Source organism: Gasterosteus aculeatus, chromosome 14, assembly GCF_964276395.1.
Source record: "Gasterosteus aculeatus chromosome 14, fGasAcu3.hap1.1, whole genome shotgun sequence".
Taxonomy (NCBI): domain Eukaryota; kingdom Metazoa; phylum Chordata; class Actinopteri; order Perciformes; family Gasterosteidae; genus Gasterosteus; species Gasterosteus aculeatus.
In genome coordinates, this window is record NC_135702.1 from 3,568,973 (window position 1) to 3,593,054 (window position 24,082).

General features: G+C 44.1%; 1 protein-coding gene across 10 annotated transcripts in view; it reads right to left on the minus strand.

Annotated features, from left to right (window-relative positions):
* Positions 1 to 22,750, minus strand: part of dab2ipb (DAB2 interacting protein b) — a 95,810-nt gene extending 73,060 nt beyond the window's left edge. For 3 of the 10 annotated variants that reach the window (XM_078088956.1, XM_078088960.1, XM_078088954.1), the window contains exons 1-4: positions 22,663 to 22,750; positions 19,818 to 20,000; positions 12,327 to 12,451; positions 10,136 to 10,262 (exon numbers count right to left, since the gene is read on the minus strand). In XM_078088956.1, the coding sequence (XP_077945082.1) occupies positions 10,136 to 10,262; positions 12,327 to 12,451; positions 19,818 to 19,959 (394 nt within the window). In that variant the 5' untranslated portion in view covers positions 19,960 to 20,000; positions 22,663 to 22,750. Of the gene's footprint in view, positions 1 to 6,045; positions 6,357 to 10,135; positions 10,263 to 12,326; positions 12,452 to 19,600; positions 20,001 to 22,662 lie in introns of those variants that run through there. The other 7 variants (XM_078088959.1, XM_040197661.2, XM_078088955.1 and 4 more) reach the window with 6 other exon arrangements.
* Between the last annotated feature and the right edge of the window lie 1,332 nt (positions 22,751 to 24,082).

Sequence of the window (24,082 nt, forward strand, 5' to 3'; positions counted from 1 at the left end):
CAGGTACGTCACAGCAGAAGAAAGCCGTGGGGGGGGGTGGCGGCCCCTCGGCCCCTCCCACCTTCCTGCCGACAGACAGGCCTCTCGGGTTCCGGGCCGCCGTCTTTGGCCAGACATTTGTCAAGCAGGGCATTTGTCCAGAGAGGTGACAACAGATCCCCCCCCCTCCCTCCCCCCTCCTGCCTTTCACACCAGCTCAACGTTCAAAGGCATTAGTGCTCTGTAATTAGAACAGGACCGTATGATTAGCTGCTGCTGTGACGTTTTCTTTGTGTCTGAAAGGAAAACAGAGCCGAAGATGTTATTATGAGCGACTGGCCGCGGTGTCAACATGCTGGCGTTAAACCGGTCAAATGGAAAACCACGTTCAAAAAGAATGCAGACGCAGACAAAAAGATGGAATCTGGAAGACAGAGAACATGTTTTCCAACTATGTGTGAGCTTCTAATTTGAATTCCAACTTGCATAATTGCGATGAAAGTGAACCGATTTCCACTTACTGATCCGAGGACCAGATGTTTCCTTTATCCAGCGTATTTCAAATCCGTAATCAAGCTGTTTAAGCGACAGGTCCGAACAAACTGATGACGAGCAGCACCGAGTTTCCTCCCTTCAACGAGTCCTGGCTCCCAAAACCAAACCATCCAGTAAACTAGAAATGATACGAATTGTTCCGGTCTGCGACATCATTGACGATGGGATAAATATGCTGATTTATGACTTTCACATGTTTCTGGCTTCTGAGGCATGCAGCCCAGCTATAAAAGTCCTGGAGAAAAGTCGCCTGACACATCTCAACATGTGCTGCGAGTCGCTTTTTCTGGCCTGATCACTTGCAAACTTCCCAAAGGATTTATGACACTTAATGAGCTTACCCCCCTAAAGGCAAAACCCCAATTTGAGCATGATAACCTTAAACGGCGTGACACACCTGATCCCCATCTCCATCTAACCTGCCATTTGCATAAAAACTCCACATTAATGTGTGAAGCTGAAGAATGCAAACGCCGGTTTGACAAGAATAACAGTTGAGTTCTATTGAAACTTCGTGAAAAGGTTTTTCATCAGTCTAAAAAGGATTAAATGGAATTTACGTAATACACTTACACGTACTTAGTCGCTAATGCACGCCTTTAAACCGCACGGCCGTGTCATGTGCCGCTCCTTCCCTATGGTTTATCGCCATCTTTACCCATGTCGCTCCTTAAAGTCTTCTCCGGCGCGTTACTCATCACTCACACTGTGCTCAACATTAGCGTGTGGTAGCCTGCTGCCTTCAGAGCAGATTGAGGTTAAGCCAGTAAGTCTACAATACGTGTTTAGGTGTCGCTGATGTCTGCGTCGGCATTTTAACAGGCGAGTACCAGGAAAAAAAACAAAAAAACACTGGAAATCAGGTGAGCGAAAGTAAAAGCGAGATGCACTCAAACCCAAAAGCCTGACGTGACGTAATGAGTGAGCACTTTGGTATCTGGACCATAAAGACACACGTCTCCTTTCGTCTCCCTCTCGGTTTGTCTCCCTAATCCCCCTCCCCCCCTTTCTATTTGCCTGAGTCCATTTGTGTGTGTGTTTACGTTGAAGAACGCGTGAGATTCAGCAACATGCGTAGTGGCGACTGTGTCCTCCTGCTTATTCAGTCCAAGCACAGACATTTGTGTGGAAGTCGGGTTTGTGACCGAGTGTCGGCCAACAGCTGGCGTTTTGCTTTTTCACACGGATCTCACCCTGAGAGAAGACGACAAGCTGAAGAAAAGAACGGAAGGTGACAATGTGACAGGAGAGGGACCAAACACAGGAAACACCCTACAAGTACAAACCTTTAGGTGAAAAAACGATGGTTTCCTCTCGGCCGCTACTACGCCGACCACGCCAGTAGCAAGACGCTTGTAGGGGAAGGATCCCAAAGGGGACTCAACTCATGAAAGGAAGCGCTTTCGATTCGAGCCGCCCCTCACCCAAAGTTGTTTGCGGACGTACCGTCCCCCCCCTGGACACAAAAACTCAGCCCGGTGTGGCCCTTTGTTGGCTCTCCATGACGTGGTCATGGACGTCATTGTTGTGCTGAGAGGATTAGGGCCTCTCGGGCCTCTTTGATTGAAACCAACCTTTTGATATTAAAGGTCCGTTCTTTGATGGAAGCGTCTCTTGTTAAATTCATCAAATTGGAGCTTCTATGTCAATTTATAAAAATAAATACTCAAATAATAAACAAGAGCCTGATTAGGATCCGTCTGGCTTGTGATTCCAGCGTCCTCCTTTGATTCGCGCCCTTTCTGCCGTTACCAGTTCTTTCTCTCACATAGCCAATGTTTCGCTCCCTCACCACTCCCGCCCTCCCCGCCGCATTTACAGATCTACGGGCGCACAAGCAGCACAATGGCCAACACGAATTTGTTGTGAGCGAGTAACGAGCTCATGCGTTTGGCTCAATCTCTGCACCTCGCAGTAACCCCCCCCCCGCTGCTCGGACACGCATCACACCGCCACAGACGCGCGCGTGCACGCACACACTCATTTCCACATTGCCCTGACTTTCTATTGTCTCTCAAGAGTTTTCCTCCCTCCCTCCATCAGGGAGGCTCTCTGACAAATGGGCCAAATGGAGTCGTGTCGCTGCTGCTGCCGGCGAGTCACCTCTCCGCTCATACGCTGTTATTTATGTAAACACCGTCGGGGACTACATGGAGTTTGGTGAACTTTTGCTGTCGTTTAGCATTCCGCCGAAAGTATTTTTTCAAAACACTATTAGAATTTTTTTTTTTTTATAAAGTATGAAGAGGTGTCCTTGCGCCCCAAACAACCCGACTGCTGCAGCCACATTTGGACACATAAGGACAAGTAAGGGAGTTTAAGTGTCAACACTGGTTCATTCTTGACCTCCTAGAAGGACCACATAGTCAAGTTTGCAGTTAATATAAATAGCTCATCAAAGCAACCAAACATTCACCACTGAGGTCTTCATCTGTGTTTTCAAGGCGCTTTTGTATCCAGCTGTTTCGTTTCAGGTTCTTTCAGCGCGGTAGAATCCATTATGCAAAGAGCAGCAGCAATCCTCTCGTGTGGCTCCGCGGCAGAGTGTTTGCTTATAATTCTCGGTCCTAAAGGAACTTTCATGGTTTTCTCACAGCTAAGTAAAATATGAGCACAGAGGCAGAATCCCACTACACGTGATCACATATTGCATTTGAAAACAATTTTAAGGACAAGTGTGACATGCACTCAGCCTCTCCTGGGTGTCCGCGCAGTGTGAATGTGGTTATGCAACATAAGATTGCAAATTTAAGGTTTAAGAGCTGCATTCAGATAGTGGTCCAGTACCTAAGAGGGAGGCAAACCAGTCAAACTACTTCACATGCCACATGCGTTGACCTCTGTAGGAGCGAGACAAGCTGCACACGTAATCTAAATGTCTCAGATCTTGCTGGTGTAGAGAATAAATGCTCGACAGCTTCGTAGCGACTGTTTGCCCCTCAATGTAGAAGTCAACTGCTCTTGGAACATAGTGTCTGGCTGCAGAGACGGATATTTCTTGGTGGAGACCAAAAACGCAGCAAAAAGAAAGGGAATAGTGGCCAAAACACTGAGGCCCAACTGGCTGCCCGGGTACGATAACAGGTTTAATCCAGAGATGGGTTAATTGCATTTGTCAGATATGCAGCTAATGAATTAAGAAATGGGTTGAGAGGAGAGGCTGTAACCACGGTCAAAAGGAGCAGCGCTGGACGCTGGATCAAAACTGATTTTTCACAAAAAAAAGGTCCTTTTTTTTGTTCTGGCTTGTAATTTTCTGTATCAGTATCAGTAAAAATGTTTTTCTAGAAGAAAAGGGGCTCACACATCGCAATTCCTATACATCTTTGGTATTTCAATGATATTTAAAGGTAAACAAACATAAGACAATTTAGATTTTGCTTTACAAGTCCAGAAGCACATGAACAGGTTAACAGCTGGACACAAAAAGTTGGTATTACTGCCTGCAACACAAGGCTGAAACCTCCCAAAATAAACTGCACTTGAGCGATAAGCCTGGTGTAAGACAGTGTCCACTAACAAAGTGGAATAAAATGTACAAACTGACAGCCCAGTTCCTGTAGCTACACACCCAGAACCGGCACAGCTTCACAGTCTAGCTACATTTTTGCACATGACAACACAAGCGAGGCTAAATATTTTATTGAGATCTGAACATCCTCCAAGACAAAGCCCTGTAGCACTTTCCCCCACAGGACCGCGGTTTCATCTGGATAAAAATGGGGAATTTTAGAAGTATCGTTTGAAAACCCTCATTCGCCCTCAAAATGGAAAATGAAAGAAAAGCCTCTTCTTTATCCACAAAGTTGCTGTATGGAAAAGGAAAATATATCTCAACGGACTCAACTCCTGCCTAATAAAAGCGCTGTACAAAAACACACATTTATAAAGAATCCGTCCTTGGGTATCTTTCCTCCAGGACCAAAGCATGCAGACCTTTCGCATGTCCATGAAGGCCACGGATAAGGACTTTCTTCTGCCCCCCCCCCCCCTTTTTTTAAACTTTCCTCCCTCTCTCCCCTGTGTGTTCCTATAAGATCCGTCTGATGCCTGATGCTCCACAACTCTAGGATAAGGATGCAGGTTGACTTCATATGTCCAGACCACCGTATTCTGTGAATGTCAGAATGTTCCCCAGAGAGCAGGACAGTTCAGCCTCAGCTAGACGCAGCAAATACACGTGTTCTTCCCGAGCAAACAAAGCACGATGAAAACAAACATGCACATATAAATTAGCTATGGGGGGGGGGGGCTGTGCGCATGTGTGTGCGCGAGTGTGTGAAAGAATGCCTTCGATCCCGAGAAGGCGTATAACTCTTTCTGAGGGTCGCCCGGAGTGAGAACGTAATCAGATGATATGAGACGATTGCCCTTTCCGCTCTGACTTTTCTATTTATATTAATCCTTTAGAAGGGATCTACTGAGGCTGTGTGCGTTGAGGGAGGCGGGGCTGACTGGCTGAGAGGGGAGAAAGTAGTCAATCACTGCGTGGAGCTGAAGAAAAGCCTCCTTGTGAAGATGACAAAAAGCTCTACGTTCTCGCTCATTTGGGGCGAGAACGTTACGAGAAGTTCCAAGTCTCGGGAGGTGGATAAAAACGGGGAGGTTTGTTTTTTTCTTCCCCTTTCCGCGGCGGTGGCAGGCGGCCCAGCGCGCGAAGCGCTGCGGCTCAGACCCTCTCGGCCTCTAGGAAATATGCTCTCTGTTGACTCAGTTCTGTTAACCACATTCTTCATCAGTGGCGCAGCCGAGTCCTTCCCTTCGGCCATGAAGACAAAACATCGTCTTTTCTTGGCTCGGTTCTTCACGCGCCGCTCTTTCAGACTTTTAGCCTCTTAGCATTTGGAGCAGAGGAGAGTAAAAAAAAACAAAAAAAACGAGGCAGCGGAAAATGAGGGGGAAGAGAAAGAGTGAGCACTCTCTCTGGCCTACAGAGCGGTGTAGATCCCTCCTGGATTTATCCGTGTACATAATTCTCTCGCTCTGTCTGTCTCTCCACTTCCCACTTTCATTCCTTTGTGCCGCTCAACACAAACACCCACATGCTGCAACCGCTACATGGCGAACAAATATGCAGATTCGCATCACCATCGAATTATCTCGCTGCTTTTGAATCGTACACCCACGGCCCTCACATGTGTGCCGCGGTTAATCATTCCCTTGGAAGAGCAAGAGGGCTCTCTGCTGCACCGAGCTCGCACCAGCGCGGCCGAACAGGCATCACTAACTTTCTGAGCTGCAAAAAGAAAACTTTGTTAGGCTGACAAGAGTAGTGGCGAAAAAGGTCATTAGGGCAAAAAGTGGCTCCCCTCGACCCCTTTTCCCAACGGAGCAGACTGAAGTCCTATTCATCTGACCACAGAGGCCCTAGTCAACAGCTCCAGAGCCAAATGGAGAGACTTTAGTCGTAGCGGCGAGCCGGCAGCAGAGCCGCGAGACCCACCAGGCTCCTCGACTCCCTCTACGGGGAGGCGCTCCGGTCGCCCCCCCCCTGATCCCGATCTCACTCACCCTGCTGTGCGTCTGGATGGGTGCTGGTGTCGGGGTCCATGATAAATTCACAGTGTGACGAGCGGCCGGACCGGCACGACCACGTCCCCCAAAGGCAAAGCGGCCTCTGTGACTGAACTGTTGCTCTGTGACTAAACTGTTGCCGCAACCACCGCTCTGTTTTGGTTCCTGGCGCCGCCGCTGCCGTCCCACGCTGCCGTCCCACGCAGCCTGCCACCTCAGCTCTAAGGCTTCTACCGCTGTGTTACATCTGTCCGACTGAGCCTCTCTCTGGAGAGCCGAGCGAGAGAGCGAGGGAGCGTAGCTGAGCACAGGATGGGCGGGAGGAGAGAGAGAGAGAGAGAGAGAGAGAGAGAGAGAGAGAGAGAGAGAGAGAGAGAGAGAGAGAGAGAGAGGGGGGGGGGGGGGGGGGGGGAGAGAGGGGGAGATTTGGGTGGAGAGTGTTGTCGCAGCGCTGAATCTTTCCACAATTTTACACCCTCGGCACATTCTTTGTCATAATAAAAACAACCCGGAATGAAAAAATAATCAAGCCGGAAGAATTTAACTTATTTAGTACTGCGGCCTGATTTTATTAAAAAAAGTAAAAACATTTAATGACATATTCACAAATTCATTCAATGTGCAAATTAAAAGAACGAGGAAATATTCTATTACTATTATTCTATTATATTCCAATATATTTTAGATGATTTTTGCTTTGGCTAAAATGAGTGTTGATGTGTTAATTGATTGATGGACACATGGTCATTGCAAAAGTGATATTCCTGTTTGTTTCATGTTTTAATGTGAGAAAGATGAGATGTATGTGCAAGTCACCAACTATTCGCTACACCAGTTTCCTTGCACTCACATTGTCACATTTTGCTTTTATTTACACACTAATTTCTCCACCTCTGCAAAACATAAAAAAATGTTTCCATGCTTCACAATATATTTTTCATAGAATCACTATTTACACTCCAATACTTGGCTGTTTCATCCAACTAGCAGTTGGATGAAACAGCCAATATTGTTACGTAATGCAAACATACATCTTATAACAGTGATATACCCGCGGGACGGACTGAAAGTGAATAAATACCATTCTGGCTAATGATAGCTAATTGTTACATCTGAGGAGGGAGACAGGCAGGCAGGACTTTGTTGTAATAGACATCAGAGGGAATGTTAAGACGCAGAGTTTGGGCCACAAGGCATTTGCAAATGATTCAACAGCCTTTGGTCAGATACACATTTCTATTTAATCCTATCTCAAGCACTGCAGCTGAGGTGAAAATATTCATGGAGGAAATAAAAAAAACTGAAAATAGGGCACCGTATGCCCTAGAATCTTTAAAACCATCCGGGGGGAGTGGAGAACTTTTCCAAAGTGGCATCCCGTTAAAATAAATAAAAATAAAACGCTCACCTCAATAAAATTAAGCTTAGCTGTTCCGATGAAGGAGCATAAACGCGCTGCGGATTCCTATTCATCCAGCCGTGGTTTTTAAATTCATCGTGCTGCCTGTTTGGAGCCCAGGTGTCACACAAGGACAAGAGCAGGAGGAAAGAGTAGTTTACTGAAACAGTGTGAGTGTTTGTAGTGTTGGGATTTGAAAACCATATAACAGCAAACACGCACACACACACATTAAAGGTTAGACACTGAAGAGGGAAGATACATTTCCATCCTTCTGTCAATATGATATTAAAACACTTGCCTTTGTTCCTGTGAAATATCATTTTGCGAGAGCAGAGTGTGTTTCGACGAAGCTCCAGCAGTATCTCACCCAACACCCCGCTAAGCTAACACGAGCGCCACACAGAGTCCCTGTCCTGTGAATATTCGTCCGTGACATATCATATCAAGTACCTTGAAAAGGTGAGAATAGTTGGAATGGAATGATGTTTGAATGTCTGGCATGAGGACCACTGCAGTGGAATATTTATGTATTGTAACGCACGGCAGCTAACGTGCGGAAGGGTGTGGCTCGAAGACGGAAATCTGAGTCAGCGATTCTGAAATCATCTTGCATCATCACGGTGGAAAGGTTGGAGCGACGCAGCGGCAGAGCTGCAAAGGTGCTCTGTAATTAGTCGACTCGCTGGCAGACGGTGTTTATTCGTTTAGCCTCTGTCTCTTCTCAGATAAACACGACATAATCACAGCTCCAGTAATGTGTGCGTCTGACGGCCCTACTCTCATCTACATGTCATCACCTGTTACCAAACTCTGCACTTCCACCTCCTCTCAATGCATGTGTGTGTGATTTAGCACAAGTTGTCCTTGTGTTTTAAAGTCAAATATGTGCTATGCAGGGAATGCTGGGTAACTGCCATAACTTTGAGGAAGGAGAAGGACGTCCCTGCTTGTCTCGCCACCTCGCCCTCAGCATACTCTCAGCCTCATTTGGGAGCTAGACGGCTGATATGGGAGGAGACTAGAGTCCTTTTGCTCATCAAACATGGTGACTGTGCTTGTTTAGCGCTTTTCTGGTCTTCAGATCACTCAAAGCGTTTTAACACTTCATTTCATCATTCAACTAAAGAGTTAATATTGATCTCGACGTGGCGACGTGGCACAGGGGTAGAGAGGGTGCGCTGGAAACCGCAAGTTTGGCGGTTCGAGTCCCAGCTGCTCCATGTCCCATGTCAAAGTGTCCCTGAGCAAGACACCTAACCCCTAATTGCTCCCTGGGCAAAATTTAAATCGCCATGGATTAAAAATGCAATGTAAGTTGCTTTGGATAAAAGCGTCTGCTAAATGTAATGAAATGTAATGAACATTGGACACATGTGAAACTACTTTTAATTGCCTCCAAAATTATACCTTTTTTGGAAAGAATCTTGAATTCAATTACTCGCGAAGAGAACTTTGCTTCTCTGGCATCAAAGCGTCTGTTAGCAAACTAGTGCAAAAGTATCCACGTGTCATTCATCCAGCGGTGTGGTAAAACACACGCTTAACCCTCACTATTCACTATCAGGGCGCGAGCAGAGTTAGCTTGATCGTGTGGAAGAGTTTACTCCAAAGGTTCCGGGTAAACGCAGAATGTAAGAGTCTGATTCTGATTCAAAAATATAGAATAAAGAATGTTCACACAGCGTCGCTTATCCAGAAATGAGGTCATCTTCATGCTGTCCGATAACACCGCCTCATAGATGGAGGAACACTAAACCATTATTTAACTTAATAAGACTTAATCTAATGTTCTGTTCTTTGCTGTTAAACAAATGTAATGGCATCACGAAAAAGCCCCTGAACCAAATAGACACTTTTCACACTGATTTAAAGTTGTGTTGTATTAGCTTACATGCCAGCTGACCACCCGGCAACAGTAACCGTGGGAACCAATTATTAAATGTCAAACCTCAGTCTCTCATCTGCTGCGTTCAAAGTTCAATTTGAAAGCACATGTACTTAAGTTGAGTATTTCCATTATATGCTACTTACAATTTGCAACAGTTTGAAGGTAAATATTTTTACTCACCTACATTTAATGCAGTAGTTTAGATTTAGGTTTAAATTATTAATACAACAAATGCATCAACTCTTTGGGATGTTTTGTATATTAAGTAAGATTATATTGAGTAAGCCTTTTAATGCCCTTACATAGTAGTATCCCTCCACCACATATTATACCACAAGCACTACTTGTTCATAAGAGCCCCAAGGAAAGTCCAAGGTGCCATCTGCTGTTAGAAAAGAGAAGCAAACATTCTCAATGGTCTTAGTGGCGCCGATGAGGCTCGCTAAGAGCAGCAAGCTCTCCATCTAGTGGTCGTGCGGCAGATTAAACAGAGGCTCCGAAATATTAAAGGGTTTACCCGCACGAGAGTGATGCAAGGGTGAGTGTTTGGCCGGTTGTGTTACTGAGGAGCAGAAAGAAGAGCCGTACTCGAGTTACATTTGACCTTTGTGTGAAGCAAGAAATCTGCACATAAGTGCTTCAATATGACTTTATATTGAGTGGCCTTTAAAAAAAAATGTCAATAATCATGTTGAACGAGTGGGCGTTCATCATTGTAATTTTGTTAAACGGTTTCAGGACAGAAGTGTGTGTGTGCGTGTGATCACTGCAGAGGTACCCCCCCTCGGGCTACTCACCGCTCTCGGTGGACAGCTGGCTGTGGAACTCTGGGAATTGCGTTTCCACCGGAACGCTGATGGTGCGTCGCAGGAGGTGGCCCCTGCATGACGCAGAGCGCCTCTCCTGCAAAAACAAGGACCGGATCTGCAGAGACAGAGGGGAGGGGGGGGGTTGGAGGGAGAACCGAGGCACAGGGCTCGGAATTCAAGGCGGACAAAAGGCGGAGTATAAAAGGATACGGATACGGAGGAGATAAGGGGTGCAGAAAGGGAATGAAAGAAAGAAACAAGGCTAGAGGAGGCTGCTAGATGAGGAGACATCTATGAGAAAACCAAAAACAAAGCGGGCATTAGCGGCACATCAGTCAGCTGGTATCTTCCTGGAGCTCGCGCGCCACATGTTTGCCCCCAGAAGATTAAAACAGACAAAGCGAGAAAGCAAGAAGGGCCTTCTGTCCTCCAAAGGGAGCAATAATGGCTTATCGAACACCCTCACACCTCCTAGCTCCTGCTCTCTCTATTCCTCTGTCACTCGCTCGCTCCCTCGGATCCTCGCTGCTCGTCACCTCTCTGTTTGCCTCATGGGACTCGGGCTGAAGGACAGCTCTCACTGTAAGGTCTGCTGGGCTGAGCGATAATGACAAAGCAGGGACGAGCTGTCATTTGAGTCCCGACATTCAACTCTGGTCTGGGATGAGGGTTGAAACACACAGAGCCCCACTTCTGGCAGCGGTAGAAACGTAGTGCGGGAGTAATGAGACCGGACTCGATCACATATTCCACACGCGGCATCCTTCATGGGTCTGAGGAAAGGTCCAAACTATAGAAACGCCTTTGGAATTATTCCAGTCTCACACTTTGGGAGACGCCACCTTGGCTGTACAAATAGCTGAGGGCCGAGTCGCCTTCGGCAAACAAGGCCAAACTCATTTATTGAGCAAACATTCTCTGACAGATGACAATACAAGCATCAGCTGTTCAGTGACACTGCGCTTCAGTGGTTTTCATAATGTGTCAGGAGCGAAAGCGAACCGTGAATGTAAGCAGGAGGAAATAGAAGTAAAACAATCCAACAATAAATCAAGATGGAAAAACAGGGGGAAAAGAAATGTAATAAAGCAAAGATGGAAACCAAGAAATAATGAAAAAACGAAAATCCCTTTCCGCAAAAACTCCATCACAGCAAAGATTAAAAGAAGTTTTATAATAAGCTGCTCCGTCCAGAGGGGCAGCTGTAAAAAAGGAATCTAGGAAGATTTAAACATGCAACATATTCCCATTAACGGTCATATGTCAGATGCTGCTGACTCTTCAGTTAAATCTTAATGGTGAGAGTGTTTTCTTAGATCATTTGCATTATATATTATAAACTATTGTATACTGGAAAACATCGCATCCATATGAGGACACTAGCAGAGGGAATTCATGCTTCCTCTGAATCAATTGAACTAAGCTTGAGGTCTCACACACAAAAAAATCCAATTATTCTGATGAGGAGCTGTTGAAATACTGTCGTGACAAACATGTCCCCCAACAGTGCCTGCGCGTGTTTGGCCTCCACCGTATGATGCTCTGACCAATCGTCCTAAAAACAACCCTGCTCTCCAAAACGCATCATGAAGCCTTTATAAAACCTGCAGTTTGCCGACATCACCGCGATCAAGCTGCCGTTCCCTGAAACAAAAAGCGCTGTAGTGGGAAGGCCGCCAATGGGTCAATTGGAATGAATCCATCCCCGCAATTATTGCTCTACTTCAGCAGACAAAGACAAACTGAAGCCGCGCTTTTCTCCCCAGTTTCAGCAGCGGTGTTGCTACGTAGGCTTGGAAAGTCCAGTACCTGTGTTTATTCCTGTATAAGACCAATTTAAAAATGGTAAATGTGTATACAAAACGAATAGGGACAAAAGTTACTGAAATTGTCCAACAACATCATAAAGAAAAACATGTTTACTGTCAACATCAGTAACAATAAACAATGTAGAAATGTGAAGAGAAACAGCCCTGAATCACAAAAATGAACTTGGGAGAATGTCCGGCTATGTTGGAGGAAAAGGTGGGACGGAATGAGGCGGAGAAGCTGCAGCGGGAAAAAGAAAAGAAGAAGGAAGTTGACGGGGACAAATGCGACGAAGAACACAAACAGACGGGAAGCACAATAGCGACACGGAGGCACACGACGGACGGGAGGCAGCGCTGCCTGATCTCACCACCTCCTCCTCACTCAGCAGCAGCATCTGACAGTCGCCCGCCACCCGCAACTCCGGGTTCCTCGCGGTCTGCTCTTCGCAGGAGTGGCCACGGGACATCCACTGTCTCGATGGACACCGCACATCTGGAACGAAAACAAAGAGGAACACATCAGCTGTGATTTGGCCAGGAATAGAAGGTAATGTTTGTTTACCGCTTTCAGTTGTGAAACCCTTCCCAAGCAAAGTGACACGGCCCCTTCATCTACGAGAATACGGCTTTTCCATTTGAACAGCGAACAAGAAACACTCTCTTTTCCAAACCAGAGATGCCATCATAATGACTACCTCATGCTTCTTCTTCTTTGCCTCAGCCATTCTGCACATGTCAGGTAAAGAAAGGATAAATTTAACTCAACCAGGGCATGCATGACGTGCATTCCCTCACATCTCCAGTGATGAGGCTAAAAACAAAGCAATACGCTGACTCTTTTTTTTCTTCACAGGGGAAAAGCCATCCATCACACACAGGTTCCATATAATGAGACGTATTTTTGTTTTTGCTAGTGTGATTTACAATATTGTAGGATTGGAGCTGTGGTGACACGGGACACTGACGCACACATTGAGCTTGTCACCACCGTGTCAGTTGAGATCATGTCGCCTTAGTGAAGTAGCTTCATATCACAGGTCGCCTCATCACTGTGCCGTTAGAATTAGTCTCTCTCTCTCACACACACACACACACACACACACACACAGATATGGCTGCATGCTGCCTCCGTGCGATCGGCTTACAGTGGACAGGGGCGGGTCGAGCACACAGAGCTCCTTTAAATTTAGAATTTAGAAGAGCTCCTTCAAAGACAGGTTTTTCATCCTGGCGTTGATTTAATTCGACCTTGGAATTATGAGAGCGCGGGGGAGGAGAGACAGGGAGGGCGAGGGATGCAGACATGAAGTCTTTTGAGTGGCACAGGTTTTTCTCGGAATGTGTGACTTCATTTCCGACAGAAGAACAAACACCGGCGAGGTTCGTCTGCTTCACAGATGAGCCCCGAGTCTCGTACTCGTCGAACGTCGATCTCTCAACCAACAAAGCTGTGCGCCATCTACAACAATAGAAAGTAAAGACAAAAACAAAAGAAAAACTACAAAGCTCACAGGGAAGACCAATGCCAGAAACAACTCACTTTAAGCCATGTAGTCCGTCTTCATCAGGACTCGTGGACGTTGGATGAGTCAGAAACCAAAGGGCCATTCGCTGATTTTTATATTTTTCATGACCCTGCTCTTTTATCATCCAGCCTTATGACAAGTGCATACAGGCTGCGGGTAGTGGGTTAGGTGAATGAAACCTACTATTCTCTTTCCACAGGTATGCAGCAGCATAGAAGTGAAACGTCAATTACGCGTTAGTCTTCCTCGACGAGGAATTCGCCAGAGAAGATGACTCTGACAAAACAGGCCGAGGATAAATAAAGCCAGTGTGGCTGCCACACAAAAACACAGCTTCACGGGTTATTGCGCAACAGCACGTTGCCGTGGCGACGCGGACGTTTCCGTGTCACAGCATGTATTTTGTTTTCCCCCGAGTGACGGTTTACAAAAAGGTACAAACGTGACGTGGATTAACAGCCACGAACCTCTGTGAAGTAACAGTGGAGGACTCTCCGCGGGACAATCCGCTCTTTTAGCATTTAGCATGTTAGCTAGATGACGGATACACGTGTTGGGGTCAGGAAAAGAAGAAAATCGTGGGTGTTTGATATGTGTCACTTGCAGGGAGTTAAGCAGACCAGCGTTTAATAAACTTGCAAGCACTTTTGTACCTTTCTGTACCCACGGTGAGATTATTATTTAATATACTAAACTGGTTTGACTCATCGGCCAGTACGTAAACGTTTGAGGTTACATTATAGAATACATGTTTACATAAGACGATGTTTACATCATATACAATATGTTTACATCATATACAATATGTTTACATCATATACAATATGTTTACAACATAGACTATACGTTTACATCAGTTTATTTACATTTAGTTGCTATAGTATCTGTCTGTGACATAGACTATACCTACAGTCCTCTCAACAGTGGGTGAAGACTGAGGTGCAATTTTATCAGCTATGATATAAATTACGTAGAACGCACACACAATGTTCAATGGTGCAACAGTGCGTCCTTTGCAAGGGCATCTGCAGTTTGTATGTTTGTGTAAACATACAATTTGCATTGTAATTGTAAAGCACCTTTTCTGTCCATATTTTAACATGGCAGTTAAAAGGTCAGAAGCCAAACTCACAGGTTAGATTGATTTCATCCGTACACATGCAGGCATGTCAAATTCTGGGACGTGTTTAACTGTTCTTTTGGCTGTTAACTATTTGCCACATTGGTTCAGGTAGGTAGGAGGTCCACAAAGCCCTCATTGGGGATATTAACCGTAAAATGGTTTCCTTAATAAACCACAGGACTGGTGCTAAACTGGTCAATGATTAATCAAGTTAACTGGCTAGCCTGCCGGCCACTATGTGAACCCCAGAGTTAAAGAAGGAGTCTTTATTGTGTTACGGCTGCTATGCACCTGTGTCCAGCTAAAAGACGAGTGATTTAAATTAAATCGCAATGTGAATAATCCCTACTAGGCTTCTTTAGGATTCATTTAATCTTCTCTCGTTGTATTGTTACAAAGAGGGCAGTTATATGATCAAGCACATTTTAATGAGGCTCAAATGAATAGCAGCGGAGAGACACCACGCCTCATGTACTCATTGGACCTGCGTTGAGTCGCCCGGCCTCACGGATCAGTGCCTTTCACTGTGTGCGTAAAAGACAAGCAGTGCTCCAAAAGCAGCTAGATGTTCCGATCTCACCCGCATGATAAGCTTGTTAACTCCTCTTGCTGCATGTGCGTTCCTCATGGCCGCGCTGTGCTGCTCCTGTGCTTCACATTCCAGTGGCCGGGAGAGATCGATAGCTGCACAATATTAGCATTTCATCCCCCATTAGGGGCCAAAGCAAAATGACAATAAATATCACCTTCCACCAGTTGCTACGGAGTCCTTCTCTCAGGTATTGAAAGTGCTAACATAAAAAGGCCTTAATGGTATTAGATCAATATTTTTTAGTTTTTCGGAGAGACGTTTAGTCAATAATTTCTGCTGTCTTGTTCAAGCAGCAGAAGAAAATGTAGTGAGTGAGGGACGGGAAAAGAATGGGGGAGAGGATGGCGAAGACGACTGCGTTTGGAGGCTGATCTGAAGGAAAACGGATGTAAGTGAGGTTATAAATTGAATAACCCTCAGGTTATTTTTGGTTTTGTTCATGGCTGGCCCACAAGTGCTATGAAAGAGACTTTCCACCACATTGCATCTCTTCGCATGTCTTCGCATCTACAACTCCCATCTACGACGGATTACAGCCTTCCCACCTCACCCACATCAGACTTTTGCAGCAGTTTGTAAAATGTAAAATGTAATTATATTCTAAACTTGTCTTACCATAATACCCATCTGATACAATATACATTGGCTTTTAAGTAGACAATATCTGACCTGTTTAACTCCCAACAGATCAACTGATGGCACGACGAAGGATTAATATGATGTTACAGTCCAAAACATCCTTGGTCCATCCGCATATTACATGCAGCAGTACGCAGCAGTTTTCCCCGAAATTCAAATTCCGCTGCTCTTCTCGTGCCAGTGAGTGTCCTTTGTTACAAATAATAATACGAATTTGGACACGACTGGAATCTTTGGTTTAATGTCCCTGAGATGCACAAACATTACCCATTCAAGAAGCACTCGCGAGGAGATAAATCCGTTGAAATAGTGACTAATAAATCCAGCCTGTCTACATGCTGCCGGGTACACCAGCGCGCTGTGAAGCAGCTTTGAGAGATTTAGGGCCCCAGGATTGCGTGGCGCTGCTGATGAAAAGCTCCATCTTGTTTCCTGCTCATTCAAAGCAGCCACGAGGTAAGCCCACACGCAGGGTGATTGAACTTCCTCTCAGAGCGCTACAGAAATACCACGCAAGGTAAAAGAAAACTGCCAAAAGCTCGCCTGGAACCGCCGCCGATAACTGAAGGGTGCAGGGTGACGCGGAGACGGGAGAGGATGCGACAGCGCACGAGGTTGGAAATGTTGTTTTAACGTGCTGAGATGAGAAAGCTCTGCAGGATGTCATATGACCTCACGCGGACTCAAGGGCGTCACTGATCCCAAATGTTTATGATTTAAACTAAACAGGAATGCTGTGAACACTGGTGACTGGTTTTGGCCTAAGTCGGTGCTCACCGACCCGTTTCCAGTCGGGTCTGATGGGCCGTTATAATGAGCGTGTGCATCGTCTCACACACACACACACACACACACACACACACACACACACACACACACACACACACACACACACACACACACACACACACACACACACACACACACACACACACACACACACACACACGGACAAATAGTTTGTTAACTCCTCTTGCTAACAGCTAGACTGTGAACAAAATGTGAAAAAAAGACCGTGAGTAACATTGTGTGCTTGTGTTTCTGGCATGAAAAAGCCAGATTGAATGCACTTGAAAAAGAAATGTAAAAAAACAGAAAAGAAACTTTAAAAAGGACTTAACAAAACCAAACCAAAATGCAACAAAATAACTTTGTTTTTGCGACATAAATACTTTGTCCACAGAGCACATGCTGTCCTGTGTTTTTAGAACTGAAAAAAGGCTTCCCAATTCCAACCTATTTGTGATACATCAAAAGCAAACCCAATCCAGTATAACAATCTACAATACAGCATGAGGAAGACTAAGCACGTTTGAGCAACCTCAGTCTTTAAACTTGAATCTCAAGCACATTCTTGTTCGTGCAGGCGGTTGCATTGGATTTTCTTTTTAGAAGAGCACCACACTGAAAAGGACAAATACTGTAGACTCAAATTCATTTACTGCTGTCGTAATGAAAGCATGATTTATGAGAATCAATATTATAGGTCTTTCACAAATGGATTTGTAGTGGTGTTTGTTATAGTTTCTGGTGAAAAACAGATGTTTTGAGTGCTTCAGCGTATACTTATTGCCAAAGCCGTCTTTTATTTGCTGCCTCTTTTAGGAATGCGGCACATTTGGAAAATGTTTTGTTGCCAGTTCTTTTCAGTCCATTTTGGCCTTTTGATTAACAATTTGACATATCCAAACGGTTGTACAAGCTGTGCCAAGGCAATAAGAAAAATGCATTGCCATCATGTGTGTGACTGGAGTGGCGTGCAGAATGAATACATAACTAAAAGTGCCAGAGAGTGCATGGTGTCAGATACGCTGAAAGATTAATTTTATTGGTCGCTTTACCTCCCAGTGCTTCTTCACATTTCTCTATCGCACTCGCACACTTGATGTAATCCTGCTTGCCGCCCGCTATTGTCACTGTAGGGCAATACAACACACTCAAGGCTACGATTATGCCTTTATGTTAACACTTAAGTGCAGCAGAGTTGATGTGACTCAACCTGAACCGAGGTGAGAGCTGAAGAAATGTCTGATTTTTTATCAGTAACATCCATTTGAATGTTTTCTTGGATTCGAAAAGTAAAGGATGCCGTGTGCCTCTTGCATCCCAACAAGGAAAACAATTCCAGACCGTATTTATCCGCTCTTAACTACAAAAGCCCCAGAAAGGCGATTGTCTTATTTTACCTAACTTTGTTATTTAACATTTGCTTTAAAATACCACCTATTAAACATGGTTATTTAAATAACAGCATAGGATACTTACTCTAACCTAAACTACAATTGTTTTACTAACCATAACCTAACCTGCAAGAATTTCCACCAAAATAAAAAGGGAAAAATCATTGTATGTTCAGACAAGTCAATTAAAAAAGAGGGTTGAAAAGAAAAGAAGAACGAGAGTGAAGAACTCCTCCAGATTACAGGATCAAGTCAATGGTTTTCAAGTTTCAAGCAGTATATACATATACCCCCCCCCACTCCTTATTGGTAATACTGTGGCTTTTTGCAAATGTTGCGGTTGTGTGGATTTGTATGCGTCAGCATTTTCTCTAACAATCCCAAAAAACAATGAATATTGTGCACCTTTCTATTTATGCTATAATGATCTGATTCTCTTGTCTACCGCACAAAGCATGTTGGGATATATTATTCTGCTGACCCTCCCCAACATATATCCATAAATGAATAAATCAGCCCAGCAGAACGTCAGGTAGGTGTTCTACTTTTTGAATTGGCTGAAAAAAAGAAGCTCGTTAACGAGAAGCCCGGAACCGGATTCCAGTTGAAATGGAGTCAGAATCACATTTCTCTCCATTCACCATACAAAGACTCATTATTTGCATCTCTCGGGTTTCTGTAATTATTCTGCTCACGTGGAGAAGTCCTAATGAGTTTTGGTGCTGCGATGGCAAATAAAAAACAACTTCCTGTTATAATCCTGATTTGAAATGCTATAATCCTCACAGGCAAACACACCTGAGCAACAGCAATGACCCCCCCCCCCCCCCTTCCAGGACAACTTTACAGGCTCCAATTAAATGAGTTACATAAGCAATGAAAAAAATGAGCACACACTGGTTCCCCAGCAGGATCGTCCTCATCACCAAGGACATCTAGAGCCTCCGACGGGCCAAACGGTCTCCTCCACTGATCAACACAGCCAGCCACTCGCTTTCATCTCTCACTTTTGGAATGTCTTACATGAACCGAATATCCCAGCATGCACCTTGTGGACTCCCTGTAGGAGGACTCTCAAAAGAACACTCAACATTATGACAAAACAACTGGAACGTAACCACGGTGTAATTTGAAGGAAAACAGGGGAGTTCCACCTAAAGTGGCAGAAGCTTTGCTATCGTATCTGGGTCAGAAGAACGCAACATTCCCCAGCACACACACACCCACACAGCTGTGCTGTGGGTGTGAGGCAGCCGTAGTAGCAGGAGCTGTTCCACCCTAATGTACTCCCTCCAGCGCTGCCATATGGAAAAAGGTACACCTTCTGTTTCGCTACAATAACAATCATCGCGGTCATCAACGCTCACAAACACAGATACTTTAACGGGAGAAGGGAAGGAGCAAAACCAAACAGGAACAAACACAGGCGGATACAGAGAGGCAGAATGAGGAGAGAGAAGCCGGTAAAACAACAGAGAGGCAGAATAACAATATGTCACTTAATGCAAGAGTGAAAGGAGGGTAAACAAGATGGATAATGATGCAGGAACGACACACACACACATTCTAGTTTTTCATTTACCTGACAGGGAATCAGACGACATTCTCTCTTGCTGCTGCATCTTGAATGTTTCCTCCAGTGTGAGACTGAGTGTGAGTGCGTGGTGTGAGTGCGTGCACGCCTCACTGTGTGTTTTGATGACGGAGTCTGTGTAGCAGCTCGGGGAGTGAGTGAGTGAGCGAGCGAGCTACACAGCCAGGAGCAAGGTACGGCGAGAAGAAATTGGCTTCTTCATTACCTCGCCAAGTGTCTCCAATCTCATCCTCAACGGCTCTCCTTCTCCTCCTCGTCTGCTGCGAGCGGGTACGTCTCTCACAAAACACATGTACTGCAGATGGTGATTTATGAGGTGCACAGGGGCAGGGGGATGGGAGGAGCATCGAAGTGGGAGGGATCCGTGGAGTTTGAAGAAGAGGAGGTGCTGAGGAGAGGGAGGAAGCAATCAACACGCAGTGTAAATCGGTCACTGAGCCGTTTGCTCGTCGCCGCCTTGCACGTAACCTCGCACTGGCCAAGCCAATTCAAAGCTTACATGTAGCACAACATCGCTTCGGCTGTGTCAGGGATCTTATCTCTAGTGGATTTGCAGCCAGTGGCAACGTGTCAACATGTCAGGCCAGAAATTCAAACACTAGTCTTCTCAGTGATGTTGTCCTTGACTGGCTGTAAGATGAATGAGGTTTTTTTCTCTCCAAGGGATTAAAACCCCAATAGCCATCAGATGGTCTCCATAGATTGTATAGAAGTCATATAGGGAGGATGGACCTGAGTACTACTGTACAACAACACTGAAAAAGACCGGTAGCATATACAGAATTTACTAAATGGACATTATGGAAGAAGACTTGAAACCAGAAATTGAAACCATAAACCCATTTGTAAAATATTTAACATTCAATAAATGTTTCCCATAGATCTCAATGCAATCAGACTTCATTTAGGCTCTTGGAATAAATGCAAGTGTAAAGAATTTCTGCATTAGTTTCACTTGCGAACACAGGGTCTGTTCCTGTTATCATCCCCTGGTACACATATTTTTCCAAAACAGTGTAATTGTGCATCCTTACACATCTGTCAGTATAGATTTCACGGAGGGTACCTATTCATTCTCACAAACTAAGGACGTGTGACATAAAGAAATGAAGGAAGAGATATGCGTTCAGATTAAAGAAACTACACTCGCTGCCCTTGGAAGTGCATCTGGGATGCTGTATAATTACGCTTCACCTCTGCGGTGAAGAGCAGTTTTCTTGCTCCTCCCAGCCCATCAGCAAACTGCTAAAACATTCCTCTTTGCTGCAATCTTTTCAACATGATCAGCTCCTTGTTACCAGCAGGAGCTGAACAACAGGTTGTATTGTGCCTGTTTACAAGGTTTTGGATCATTGAATGTCTGCATGAGAAAGAAGGCACAGTGGGATATAAATACTGAGATAATATCCTAAATATACCGTTCAACAAGAAAAATGAAAACGCTTTGTAAACATTATTAGAATATTTTTTGAAAAATGTCATAGGAAAAGAAGTCAACATTTTTTTTTGAAAAAAAGTCAATGTTAGTCGAAAATTGTTTTGAAAAAAAAAAAAGCTAAAATATATTACTTTAAAAATGTCATTGAAAATAAATGTAAAAAATATTAGGACGCTACGGTAACCAACGCAGGTTTTTTTCGGGCGTAAGGAATTGGATGTGTGGCGGGAGTGCGTGACTAGTGAAATGAGTGACTGTCACGCTCAATGCGTGAGAGTCCTGCAGCTTATGCTCAAGTCTGGATGAGCAGCATCCATCATTCATCACTCATAATAAATAAGTATTTCCTGGCCTGTTTTGGAGGTGACTACACACAGCAGCTTAATTGCTATACGCACAGTAAAGGGAACAGGTCTATTTTATGAAATCTATCCATTATATTTATTATATTACTAATTTCTGACAATTTGGATTTTTTTTAAATCCATTATGCTTGAGAAAATGAAAAGTTAAATTAATAAACCTGTTTTAACTTCAATCTCTCGTCTCTGCCGAATAAGTTACTGTACCGTCCCTTGAGAAACAGTCGTATTCAAACAGTGTCCACTTTCATCCTCCACAGTTGGTCAAAAAGCTTGTCACTACATTAAATAATGTGTAAATACACAACAATATGGGACTTGGCATAACTTTAAGGTGCACATAATTTATAGTCGTTAAATGTGGCTCATAGATTAAGCTACCTTCGGTTCATACTGCTCACTAAGCTCTGATCAGGTCTACAACAGTTTCTAAAACTTACTGATCTTTAACTTGCAAGCTACAAAAACACGTTAATTTACTGTCTTACAGCCGCTGTCAGTCAGACATTGAGCCCGATCAGTTCGATAACTGAAGGGCATTTTTTAACATCAGCTCTCAGCAACTAACATTAAGTTCGTTGACTAGCAAGCAGTAAATAGTGGTGTTTTCAAACAGTTAGCTAACGCTAACATAACATTGTATTCAGTTAATGGCGCATTCAGCAGGGGCATCCTCTTTTAAATTGGTAAAACGGTTTTAATAAAAAGAATGGTTGATAACTTAATGTTAATTAACATTTACATCTGGACATGCAGTAGCATAACCCAGTGTTAGTTAATTCGTTATTGATATCTTAAATAAATCCCAGATGCAAAAGCTTAGTTAATGTTTAGACAACATTAAATATATTTTAGCACAAAGTCTATTAGGCTAACAATTTAACGTTAGCTAACTAGCGTTAGCTTCAGCTAACTACTAATAGCAGGGTAACAAAGGAAATTAACATTTAGTTAACTAGTTAGCTAACTCAAGTTAGCGTTAGAAAACGAAATAACATCCGAAATTAACATTTTCAAAAACCTGAGGATTGTTAAAACTAAAATTCTAACATTACCTCGAGCTTATACCTTAATGTTATATGTAGCATCCACAAAACGAGGGAAATATGGCGCTTCCAGCAAAGCTATAGGCACCAATAATGTAGTGTTAGTATGTATACTGACGTTGCGTATTCAGACACTCGGATATGGTGACTGTGACATGACAAAAAAGAGCAAACCTTTAAAAACCAATAGCTTCCATCGCTTACCTTAAACAGACCGCTGTTAGTTCGGGGTTTCTGGTTTGAAAAGACGTTGGTCAGTCGAGATGGACAAGTCTCACGTAGAAGTAGGCGGGGCGGATACATTTCTCACGGTCGTGATTGGTGGTTCATGTTGTCATTTAGGACATTCCCCTCAGACTTTTCTGGAAAACAGCTTTTATTATGGAAGAGAAACCCAAGTAGTCAGAGCAAAGACCTGTTTCTAATATATTATTATTAGCTTTTTAAATGGGCAAAAGAGGTAATCATATATATATATATGATTATATATACATAGCACAAAGGTGTTTTTTCCCCATCCCCCATTTAATATCACAAATAACCAAAACTTCAGACTCATCCAATAGATTAAATGGTTCTTAAGAAGGTGATGGTTCTTTGTAGAACCACACTGCCTTCTCAAGAACCATACAAGAACCTTTTTGTGTGTGTGAAGTTCATAAAATCTAGCATTGCGGCCTTGCCTCACCAGAACAGATAGCTGCAGATGTGTGCTATCCTCAGTTTATTGCATTTCTCAGTGGGAGCTTGTTATCGGCATCTGCTTTTTACAGCTTATTCTTAATTATCCTGCATCCCATGGAGCAGTTGATAACACAGGCACAGCAACCAGTGCCCATTGGACATTGCCCTTAATTATGATACCAATATGTGTGGAAGAGACACAATGCCAAGTGGTATATATCTTTATAAGCCCAGCGCATAAGGTCGAACCTCATTTCCTATTTAGTGGAGGAGAAAGGCTGCTCTCTAGGTAGAAGTGTAAACAGAAGCGTACTCATAATCATCTAAATGGCTGCTGACTCGTCATGTTTTCATGTGTAATGAAACACCCCCATCTAGTGGACGTTTAATCAAATTGCATCACGTTTTGCAATATTTGTGTCACACAGTCGGCCCTCAGTAGTTACAAATGTGTCTGTGCGTATGTATGGCATGTTCAGGCATGGCATGTACACACACACACACACACACACACACACACACACAATGCTGTGAATGGTTACATCACGCACTGAAGTAACAAATGGCCTGATCTCCGGTGCTGATGGGGAGGATTATATTGGCTCCACGGACACAACACCCGACTCAACGGAGTCTGCATTTCCTTTGTTGGGGCCTTGTGCCGGAAACGCTTTCTGCAGGCCGAGAGCAAATTTTTTGTTAAATGCAGTAAGCATGCTTGACTGACCTATAACCATCAATAAGGCACGGTGGCAAATTTCATGTAGTTCAGAATATTATGGTATTTTTGAAATACCTGTACCGTAAATCTAACGTTTATTTGTAAAAGAGAAAATCCAGATTATAAGACCTGTGAGGCCCTCAAGACGTGCACATGTAGCCAAAAGCTGATAAACAAATAAGTTTGTTCTTTAACATTTATTTGGCAAGACTAGTCGTG